General features: G+C 46.7%; 1 protein-coding gene across 6 annotated transcripts; it reads left to right on the plus strand.

Moving 5' to 3' along the window:
• The first annotated feature begins 250 nt into the window (after positions 1-250).
• On the plus strand, positions 251-10373 carry LOC114598220 (trypsin-like). Of its 6 annotated transcripts, none has more exons than XM_028731993.2 (7): positions 251-1730; positions 5122-5289; positions 6005-6109; positions 7630-7780; positions 8010-8266; positions 8609-8784; positions 9805-10373. In XM_028731993.2, the coding sequence occupies exons 3-7, from the start codon at positions 6067-6069 to the stop codon at positions 9952-9954; spliced, it is 777 nt and encodes a 258-aa protein (XP_028587826.2). In that variant the 5' UTR covers positions 251-1730; positions 5122-5289; positions 6005-6066; the 3' UTR covers positions 9955-10373. The 6 variants fall into 6 exon arrangements, with proteins under 6 accessions (XP_028587826.2, XP_028587827.2, XP_028587830.2 ...); XM_028731994.2 differs by having other exon boundaries at positions 5138-5289; XM_028731997.2 differs by having other exon boundaries at positions 251-5289; positions 8645-8784.
• The last annotated feature ends 1162 nt before the right edge of the window (positions 10374-11535 follow it).

The following is an 11535-nucleotide window of genomic DNA, read 5'->3' on the forward strand; positions in this document are numbered from 1 at the left end:
GATTCACTGGAAAGACTCGGAGATCTCGGGTCGTCGTCATCACTCATCCTTTCTTCGTACTCCTCCCCCTCGCTCTCTGTTTCCTCCCTTGCCCTCGCCTCTGCTCCTGAACCCCTGACAGTTAGGGTTAGGGTTAGGGTTAGGGTTAGGGTTAGGGTTAGGGTTTTAGGGTTAGGGTTAGGGTTAAGGGTTAGGGTTAAGGGTTAAGGGTTAAGGGTTAGGGTTAGGGTTAGGGTTAGGGTTAGGGCCCTTCCGCCGCCATCCTCCTCGCAGCCCCTGAACTCAGCGCCTCTGCCTGGCGCGGCCCAGGAATTGCTGAGGGGCAACCATAGAGAAAGCAGTTGAGAGAGAGGAGGAGGAGGAGGCGCAGGCAGGCAGGCAGGCGTTCCAAGGGCTACAAGGGAAGGACTGCAAGCGCTTCTCCCATAGTTTTGTAGTGATAGACTAGCATAGATGGTCTGATCTGCGGGTTTACTTGGGGCGCTATTTCCCCCCCCTTCCTCCCGCCCCGCCTGATGGAACTGAGAGCTGCAGATGGAGCACGAGAGAAAAGATACAGAACTGCAGCAGCATCTTCGTAGCTTGGACTTCGTTTTGCGCGAAAAGTGGTTGCTGCTTGTAGTTCTTTAATTGCAGTGTTTCATTGGCTGGTGTCTTGAGCAGCAACCTCTGGAAACGAAGGGCTAAAAACCGGCGCTGCTCTCCAAAATTATCTGGTCCCTTTTAACTTCATATTTCAGCTGGTAGACTAAAATCCCTTATTTTCAAGGCTGCTGGTCCCTTATTTTCAAATCTGTAAGTTGACAGCTATGTTTCTTGGAAAACTAACCAACAAACTGAAACTGATATGGGGACAAATAGAAGAAGACACCTTCACCCTGTATGGCTCCCTTCTATCACATTCACAGCCCAAGAAGACAAAGACAAAAATCCACCAACAGCAAAGGAATCCCTCTAGCTAACCTGATTCAGAAACACCCCCAGCCCCTACTCACACACCCATGGCCAACCCCAACCTCTCCCACCACCAAAGGAACACAAGCAAATAGTAAAGAGAACCTGCACAAACGATGCTGACGCCAAACCCCACAAATGTAAAAGAGAAACATCGCCACCTGACCCTAACCCCACCCACCATGGCCCCCTCCACCTCTTTCCCCCTTTTCTTTCTAATGTAACACTACTGTCTCAAAAAATGAAACTGATCTGTAGAATATGTAACTTGAAAAAAGAGACATTGCACATACTTTCGTAAATCAAGAAATATTTAATAAAAATACATTTTAAAAAACTTATATATTTGCTAAAAACTTTTCTGTGTCATTTTCTGTAATAGTTAGCTGATGTCCTCTGCAATTTTAATTCTTTTTTACTGTACATTTATAATAGTTGTAATAAGCTTTGGGACTTTATTATGAAAGAATTTTTTTCTTAATTAAAAAAACTATTAAAAAAACAAGACAGCTAAGGTCATTTCAGCGCTTTCTCTCGCAGCAGCAGCAGCCACGGCAGAGGACCCTGCAGGGTTGTTGTGCGCATTCCTCTCCACAGCCCAACCTCCAGCTGCAATGGGGTCTCATAAGGCTGGCCTGGTTTGTGGCAGCGGAAATCCATCTCTCAAACCGGTTTGCAGGAGGCGGCAGTCGGAGTGAGCTTCATTGCTGGGCTGTTGTAAGCTGCTCCCTTCCAGCTCAGGCTCTGGTAACGAGTTGTGCTGGGATGGGGAAAAGGTGAGATATATATCACCTATATATATATTACATATATGATATGTGTGTGTGTGTTGGCCCAAACCATGCAATGCCATGTGAGTTCGGAAGACTGGCCTCCTCTGAGCCCGTCGGTGTGGTGGTGGTGGTGGGGATCCACTGGTTCCCAGTTGCACTTATTGTACAATCCTGGATTTCTCACCTGATTTCTAAACTTGTGAAGCGCCCTGAGATCTTGTGATGAAGGGCGGAATATAAATCTAATAAATAAATATTAATAAACAAACGCTTCTTGGTGTTAGAGATACAATCCATGTAGATATGTGCCTTCTCACAACGCACAAACATAGCTCCAAAAGTGATAGCGGCTAATAGCAGCTTTTTAAAATTTAAATGCCCCCGCCCTTTAAAATTTAAAGGAACTAAAATCTCCTTGTCATGGAAATGCAGTTTCTCCTAGGTAGGATTTTAGTTGTCTTAAATATACTGTCAAGACCAGAGATAAGCAGTAAGGCACCTAAGAGGTATCACTTTATTGATTGAATTAATTCTACAGGAGCAGTCAGTAACTCCAGGTCAAAACCCAAAGGCCTCAGGCCTCGAACATATGCATTGCCAACCCTTTTATACAATTTTGTAACTTGTAAAAATTACCAAATGTGTCAAAGCAATGAAACGAATGTGTGCACATCAGTTTTATCTCTGTTAATAGCAATATCCTTTATTGCTGTTTATATCTCTTTATCTTATTGATACATTAGCCTCTGCCATCTCTTTACCCTCTGAAGGTTGTGGATTCTCCTTCATTGGAGGTCTTTAAGCAGAGGTTGGATGGCCATCTGTCATGGAGATTCATTTAGTTGAGATTCCTGCATTCTTGTAATTTTGAAGAAAAATGTAGCCAATCCACCTCACATTTTTTAAATGGAATGGTTCAGCACAACCAGCAATTTTTAAAGGAAACTTGTGGAGTGTTTATTGTAAATTGAGCCTTTCACTGCAACATGTCTACTCAGAAGTAAGCCCCACTGAATTCAATGGAGCTTACTCCCAGGTCATTGCGTAAAGGCTTGCAGACTTTTACCATTTTTGACCCTGCTGAAAGAAAGCCTAGTTTTGCCCCTGCAAGCAGCATATTGATACAAATGAAGAATATCATTGCAGACCTCCTGCAAACTTGCCCCCTCCAAGGCCTGGCAGAGAGGAAGAGAGGGAGGAACCTTGGCTCCCTGACTTAGTTCTCTCCTACATGAGAAGGGCAGGAGATCCATGCATCCTCCCCCTGCAGCCCTGGGACTCCCCCTTCTCCCCAGTACACCTCTGGCAGAATGATAGAATCATAGAATTGTAAAGTTGCAAGGGACCCATGACAGATGACCAATGTTTAAAAACCTTCAATGAAAGAGAGTCCACATTCTCCTGAGGGAGAGTGTTCCACTGTCAAATAGCTCTTGCTATCAGAAAGTTCTTCCTGAATAAAGAGAAGATTCATCAGGTCCTTGCAGAGGGGAGAGACAAAAGCCGCCCCTTCCCCTTTCAGGAAGAGATTTGGGAGTGTGAAGAGAATGATGGGAAAGGGGGAATGGATGGGACAGTTGTTTAATTTTGAACTCTTTAAATGTCACTCTTGGAGTTGGGACCCGAAGGCCCTCCTGCTGAGGAAAGAAACAATGCAGAAAAGCTACCTTCTGCTTGTGACTTCTGTGCATGAGGAAATCCTGAGAGAGGCATAGGAGGCGGTGCACTTGCATCCTCTGAGGATGCCAAAGCTGGGGGCTTCTGATTTCAATTAACTGCTTGTGGCTTTCAACCAGAAGGCTTGTGAGCCCCTTGTTGGGCTCCTGTCCTGAGCTGCTATAGACCCTTTTCCAAGCTGTCCACCATGGTCTGCTACTCTGTGTGCAGAAACTGCAGGGTTTGGTCCCGGTTACAGAAGTGTCACAGTGCCTCATGAAGGTAATGAAGCAGCAGCTGGAGGAGAAGTAGGTTTGCAGCTGCAGCCAGCGCCAAAGCCACACTGCAGTTGCAACAGGAATATGAGGCCATCCCAACAGCACTCACAGACTGCCAGCAATTCTCAGCTCTAGATTATTTTTGGAAGGAAGAAAAGAGAGATTGGATTTTGGATTTGATATCCCATTTTATCACTACCCTAAGGAGTTGGCTCCTGCCAACCTAGCAGTTCGAAAGCACGCCAAAGTGCAAGTAGATAAATAGGTACCGCTCCGGCAGGAAGGTAAATGGCATTTCTGTGCACTGCTCTGGTTCACCAGAAGCGGCTTAGTCATGCTGGCCACATGACCCGGAAGCTGTACGCTGGCTCCCTTGGCCAATAAAGCGAGATGAGTGCTGCAACCCCAGAGTCAGTCACAACTGGACCTACCTAATGGTCAGGGGTCCCTTTACCTTTACGTAAGGAGTCTCAAAGTGGCTTACAACCTCCTTTCCCTTCCTCCCCCTCAGCAAATTTTCTGTGAGGTGAGTGAGGCTGAGAGACTTCAGAGAAGTGTGACTGGCCCAGGGTCACCCAGCAGCTGCAGGTGGAGGAGCGGGGAATCAAACCTGGTTCACCAGATTATGAGTCCACCGCTCTTGACCACTACACCATACTGGCTCTCAGTCTTTTATATGGAAGATGCCTGATGCATATGGGGGCCTGGAAAACCTTGCCTGTAGCATTCCCAAATGCCAGCTTAATAACTGAGAGAGGAAAGTCCCTGAAACATAACAGAACTGCTTTGTTATCTTTCCACAAAATAAATACATCTATATAACACCTGTTGGTTGGATGCCACCCACAATCTCTGCTGAGGTTTGGCAAGAGTCCAGGGGAGTCCCAGGCACTTACCCAGGGTCTGTGTTCCCTTGAGAATGAAGGCATGGAGGAGGCTGTTGTAGCTTTAAGAAATATGATATATTGACATATCTACACCTGAATTTGGATGGAAAGAGTCCAGCTCTAACAACGTGGTCATCCAAGAGGGGTTTGTTCCCCACAGCAGTGCAGCACTGGAGTCCAGGGCATCTCTCCCAGCCTCCCTTCAGCCATCCTGCCAAAATGGTCCTCTCCTTTGTTCTCAGCCCCCAACTCTACATATTACATCATGCTCTGCTACCCCGGTAACCTTCCAAATCTCCTGTCTCTGTTTGTACATCTGGGCAGGGGGAAAGGACAGTTCTCTTGCATTACCAATGGCCCTCAGTGACCCTGCATCGCTTCTTAGTAGCCCTAGGTTGTTTTGCATAAGCTTGCCCATAATTCCTCTGCAGTCTGTATTTTCCCTTCATATTCCAAATGGATGCTTTAATTGAAATTCCTGCATTGCAAGGGGTTGGACAATGACCCTATGAATCAAAACCCTATCATTCATTATTTTCTTGGGGTTGGGGGGTCCCCCTCCCAAATTCATAGCACACCTATATTGCAGCCAGAAGAAGTTGTTCAAGCACATGTCAGCAGGATTGCTGCTCTGGAGGGCAGGCTCATCTTGGACTTCCTTGAGTGGGAATTGACCTCCTGATTATTGAGGGTGACATGGACAAGTTCCTCATCAACAGCACCTGGAAGAGCTACCCAAAGGTAGATGTTGGTCTATGTCCCACTGTCTCCACCCTGGCCCACCACCTGAGGATACCAGCTGCTACAGCATCTGGCTAGGCTGCCTAAGCAATGGACATTATGTTTATTTTAATGAACTGAATAGAGTGAAAGATTATGAGTCATGGGGGCATGGAGAGTGCGTATATTAACAGTGCATGGTTTATTTTTTTAGTTGCTAATACTGTTTTATAGATTATAAATGCTTTGTTAATCATATAATATGACTTTTGCTGTAATTGTAATGTTTAGCGTATTTTTGTTGCCGCTTTGTTTATACACTGGTACCTCGGGTTACAAACACTTTGGGTTACAAACTCCGCTAACCCGGAAGTAGTACCTTGGGTTGAGAACTTTGCCCCAGGATGAGAACTGAAATTGCGTGCCAGCGGGCGGCTGCAGCGGGAGGCCTCATTAGTGAAAGTGCGCCTCAGGTACCACTGTAGTATTTTCTAGGCTGTAATTGTTTTTACTGATGATTTGTTAGGCTGAAAGAGCTGCTCAATGCCCCAATGCTGGGTCTGAATAGAAAACACTCTGAAAACTTGGGGAACCTACAGCCCAGACCTCCTACAAACCCAAAGGAGCAGCAATCTTATCTCCTTCAGAAATGTTACTAAAAATAGCCTAACTGCGTGGACAAGAGTCAATGTGAAAGCTGTGCAAACATTCTTTCTTCTCTTCTCTGGGAGATTAGACGACTTCCAGGTGCACACAGGACTCCGCATTCTCAGTGAGGCCAGTTTGAGAGAAGAAAACATGCTGTGGCTGGGTTGCAGTTTACTGCTGGCGGCTCTTGCAGGTACAACCCCCCCCCCCCCAATCTGGACAGTTTATCTGCCCAAGAATAGTCATGAAATGTTGGGTGAGGATGAACAAAACTGCAGTACAGAAGCTGGAATGCAAATCCACGGCCATCAATCCAGAAGAGGGCTAAGATTTCAGTGTGCAAGTAGAGGTGTCCTGGCAACAGAGGAGGGGAAGGAGAACCAGGCAGTTAAGGCAGGAAACAGAAATGCAGGAGGGCTATCACCATTGTCAGTCATACTCAGATTTAACCCACTGATATTAATGGGCATGCCTAACTTAAGTCCACTGATTTTAGTGGGACTACTCTGAGTATTACTTAGTTGGATACAACCCAAAAACCCACTCTCTACACTGACCATTCAGACTATTCACCCAGTCCCACTTTATTAAAAAAGCTCAGTGGTGTTAGACTTACCATAGCAGCATTTGGTCAATCTGTGCTGTCCATCACTGAATTTGTTCTGTAACAGTGTGTGAAACTGGCATATCCCTAAGCAACTCGGTCCCAAAGTACCATGAGACCCCAAAGTACTTACTTCCCAACGTGTCCACCAACATCTGTTGATGGGGCACTCCCTCATCTAGCTACCGTAGTCTGGCTGACAGATGTCATGGGATAGGCTGGTCTCCTCACCCCAATGAACCCTGAAGTTTAGCTGGACGTCATTAGGGATTGAGCCTTTGGTGTGGCAGCCACTGCCCTGTGGAACTCCCTGCCACCAAGAGCCATCCCTCCCTTCAGACATCTTTTGAAAACTTTAATGTTTAGAGAAGCCTTTGTAACATGAATCTTCTTTCATAGCGTTGTAGAGTTGGAAGGGACCCCTAGGGTCATCTAGTTCAATCCCCTGCAATGCAGGAATCTCAACTCTGTTAACTAATTAGTATTTATTGGCATTTTAATGATGTTTTCATGCTGATTTTATTCTCATATATAATAATAATACACATATACAGTACATATATATGGTTGTAAGAAAATAAATTAACAGCTCATATCAGAATAATCAAAAGCAGTCAGTTATTTGGGCTGATTGTACAAAGAGGAAATGTCACTATTACATGGGGCAAACCAGCAGTGTACTATATAGTTACTTGTTATAGTTACTGTTTTGGAATAGTCTACAATAATACATTATGATCTTTCCTGTGGTTTAAAACTGTGGCTTTTATTTTAGCAGTATGAGTGATGGTATGTAGAACTCTGGCAGAAATTAATCAGGAACAGTTGCCAGCCACACTTACTTGCAATATGAGACCAATAATTCAAAGGATTCCTATGTGGGGAGATGGAGGTGGAAAGCAGGATATGGTGGCAAAAAGTTGAGCCTTTGTTTACTAGCAGGAAGAGATTGCATGCAGCGCCCTCATCTAGCTACCGTAGTCTGGCTGACAGATGTCATGGGATAGGCTGGATACCATTTCCTGAGTTCACGAGGCCACATTGCATTTTAGCATGTTCCTAACCATTGAAGAAGTCTTGATTTTCCCCTCTACCAATTATATATTGAGCTGTTGCAGCTGCTGAGAAGTTGGTTGGTAGTGCCAAGTGCCAACAAGATTCTGTGCCATGGGAAGTCTCCCTCCAGTCAGTGCACCATGTCTGCAGTGGGGCCCTCATCAGCCAAGAATGGGTGTTGTCCTCAGCTCAGTGCAGCAGGAGGTGGGTATAAGCCTGCTTCACACCCTTTGCACACAATCTGTCTCCCACAGGGAATAAAGTCCATTCTCTGCTGTTGGCTGCTCTGTTCTCATTTGAAATAGGAGGGCAACTTGTGCATTTGACTGCCTGCCTACAAGAATCCTTGAGGGTGAGCAAGGAATCTTTCAACCCAGGCTGAGGCAGAAAAACTCTAGGGAGAACACTATTGACCCACCTGCTCTTCTTCCAGCAGCCCAGACCACATGGAGGTCTGGCTTGGCCTACAAGTCCCTGAGACTCTTCCTAAGGAGAAGCAACAGGTCATTGCTGCTGCCAAGCTGGTCCCTCATAAGCAGTTCAACAACTACACACTGGACTATGACATCATGCTCATCAAGCTTGCACAACCAGCTGTCCTGGGTGAGCTAGTGCAGCCCATCAGTTTGCCCAGCCAATGTGCCATAGCTGGGACCCAGTGCCTGGCTTCAGAATGGATCAGCAGCAACTGTGAGTACAGAGAGGGTGGTGCTGAGAGACTAACCAGGACCAGCAACAACTGTGACAGACTGGAGCAGGGGGTTGCTGGAAGATGCCCCTCTTCGTGGCCGTGGGGGATTATGGTGGGGACGCGCAAGGGGGCACTGAAGTTCCTTAGTGATGCATGGGATAAATGACACCATGCAAAAAAGGGAAGGGTAGATGAACGGCAAATGGTGGGAGGGAGGCACCAACAATTCATTGTACTATGATAGATTCATGGCAGGTGGCAGTGCCCCCTTGAAGCAGAAAGAGCTCAAGGAGAGAGGGGTGAGGCCTGAGCATAAGAGTCTCCCTCCTGCCTTGCCCCAGGCAGCTGCTCAGGATCAACATATTTTGGGCTTACAGCTGATGGAACAGACAACCTTCTGCAGTGCTCCTACCTTCCAGTCACATCTGATGCCACTTGCAACAATGTCTACCCAGGACGGTTCACTGACAGGATGCTTTGTGCTGGACAGCTGGACAGCAGCCAAGATGCCTGCAAGGTGAGGCTCTTCTCTTTTTACTGGCAAGTCCAGTGATTGGGGTGGGGGGGTGGGGAGCAAACAAGCAGAGGCATACCTTGACTCCCTTGTGATCTTGGCCAGAAGCTGTATCAGTACATGTGAAGCTGGGAGAGACCATGGACCAGAAACTCCAAAAGTTTGCTTTTTGTCACCTTTCATGCTCTGCCTGTGATTTCCTCCATGACCATCAGCACTGCTCTTCTTCCTCTCTCCCTCCTTCTCTTCCTGCAACTCTCACCTGCTGTCTCTATCTTTCTTCTATCCAAGCGTCACTTGGCGCTCCACTCACAGTTCCAATATCACCACTGGCCAACCTGGGAGATGGTCCTGCAGGGCTGATGAGATGGGTGCCTAGAGGAGCCTGCATGCCTTGCCTGGCCTCCCAGATGGGCATGTGTGCTCCTAGCCACTTCAAGCCATGGGTGAGAGGTGTGGTTTTGGTGGCCCCCTGCGCCTGCACTTTTTGGTGGGAGGTAAGGTTGTATAGGTGTCCCTGATTTTGAGTTCAGTAACATGGTCTAATTATGCGCATCCACACACACCATAGATGAATGCTTCCCTTCAAACTAGAGCTGTCTCCAACCAATTCACTCACAAGCACAAGCATGCTTCGTAGGCAGGCTAGTAGCTTACTGGCCAGACATTAACCAGAACTAAACAACAAAGCATAATATATTTGAAAAGTACAATAAAAAGCCATGTGCCAAATCCTCCCCATATCAAAGTTAAATAGTATTTATGTCATTCCCGCATTCTAGAGAGGGACAGAGGGGCTGTAAGCGCAAGCGCACACCCACCCCAACAGGGGAAGGGAAATTCTCCAGCTGCAAGAGCCAACCTCTTGGGAGGTACTTGTGGCTGGGGAAAGCCTCACACAGCTCCCTCTCTCCTGCTGCAGGCAGTGCTCCAGGGCCTGAGAGTTCAAATAACAACAGTGAGAAATTGCCATGATTTGATCCTGTCCCCTGGAGAGTCCCAATGCTGTTGTCTATGTCTTAGGGAGATGTGGGCAGCCCCCTGGTGTGTGAAGAAGCCCTCCAAGGACTGCTGTCCTGGAAGAAAAGCTGCAGTGAAGAGAATCGGCTGGGGCTGTACACCAAGGTCTGCATCTTTGAAGACTGGATCCACTACACAATTGCCAACAACTGAAGAGCAATAAAGCCAGATTGAGCTCTGACCTGGTATCTCGCTGCTCTGAGAAAGACCCTGTGATCTGGCACCACCAGCAATGCAATGACTATACAGGCCTGGCTACTGTGGAAGAGAAGGCTTCTAGGAAGTCTACCTCCCAGTCTGCCCACCACCAGAGGGGTCATGGCTGAGGCAAGGGAGCAGAATCGAATGATTTGCTCCCTCACTCCTCAGCTTCCGGCACACCTCCTGGAATGGCTTGATTTCACATTATGGTAGATGTTGGTTAGGGTTTACCATGTAGGTGAGGGAATATGTTAACTATATTTTATTCCTCCACAAACCTGACCAACAGACAAAACATCAGCTTATCGCTTGTGTTTAGAAGCACAGTGATGAGCATCTTAAACAGTAAAAATAAAAGCCTTTAGGCTGATCTCCCCCTTCTGTTACCCTGTTTATTATAGAAACAGGCCACCAACTGAAAAGTATGGTTAAAACACATAGTTTACTCACAGTCAAGCACCTGTCCTTAGCAACAACAGCAGTAAAAATAAATGCAGGTAAAATACTTGTATTTACAGTGAAAGCAGCCTCAGGCATGAGCCTGATGCTGGAGCAAGCAGATACAAGTCTTCTCCCATTGGCTGGTTGGAGAGAGAGAGGGGGGGGGACAGAAAATACTTTTTTTCTTCTTCCCTACCAAGAGAGGAGGGGAAATGAAATAACATAGAGCCTTCTCTACCAATTGCATTGATCTGAGTCCACCTAACAGCAATACTGCTCTGTGATTTTAATCCCCACACTTGCTTACTAGTAAGAATATGCATTTTTAGATTTGATTTCTAAACTCCCACAATATTTACTCCATGGAGCAGTTTCGTTAGCATCCCAGCCTTCCACGGCCTAACACAGTCAAAGCTCCATGAAAGAACCTACCACACCAGCACCCACCTAGAGCTGGCTCTGAAGTCTGCCTGTTTGTGAAGTGAGGCACTTGGGGTGCTCAGAGGCCCAACCTCTCCAATGGATGTAAGTTGCAGAGCTGCTGATTTCCATACCCCCTCAGGTACCCATCTCACACACCCCTCTGCGATGTCACTGTTTCTGCCAAGAAAGTGCCTGGTAGGTTGAGGCACAACCTCTTCAGTTCTTTGCTCTTCATCCAAACTGGCTATCAGTTGTACTTAAGGAGGCCATCCAACAGTCCCTTGCCTGAGCTAAGCCAAGCCCCCTTGCCTACCTCACCAGCTTCTTACAGACATCTCAGTTCTGTTTTCCCATCACTGCCAACCACAGAGATGCCAACTGAGATGCCCGGCAGACTGGAGGAGGGCAAATGTTGTCCCTATTTTCAAAAAGGGGAAAAGAGAGGACCCAAATAATTACCGCCCAGTCAGTCTGACATCAATACCAGGGAAGATTCTGGAGCAGATCATTAAGCAAACAGTCTGTGAGCACCTTGAAAGGAATGCTGTGATCACCAATAGTCAGCATGGATTTCTGAAAAATAAGTCATGTCAGACTAACCTGATCTCGTTTTTTGACAGAATTACAAGCCTGGTAGATGAAGGGAACGCAGTGGATGTAGCCTACCTT

The sequence above is a fragment of the Podarcis muralis genome, chromosome 10, assembly GCF_964188315.1.
Source record: "Podarcis muralis chromosome 10, rPodMur119.hap1.1, whole genome shotgun sequence".
In the NCBI taxonomy this organism is placed as follows: Eukaryota; Metazoa; Chordata; class Lepidosauria; order Squamata; family Lacertidae; genus Podarcis; species Podarcis muralis.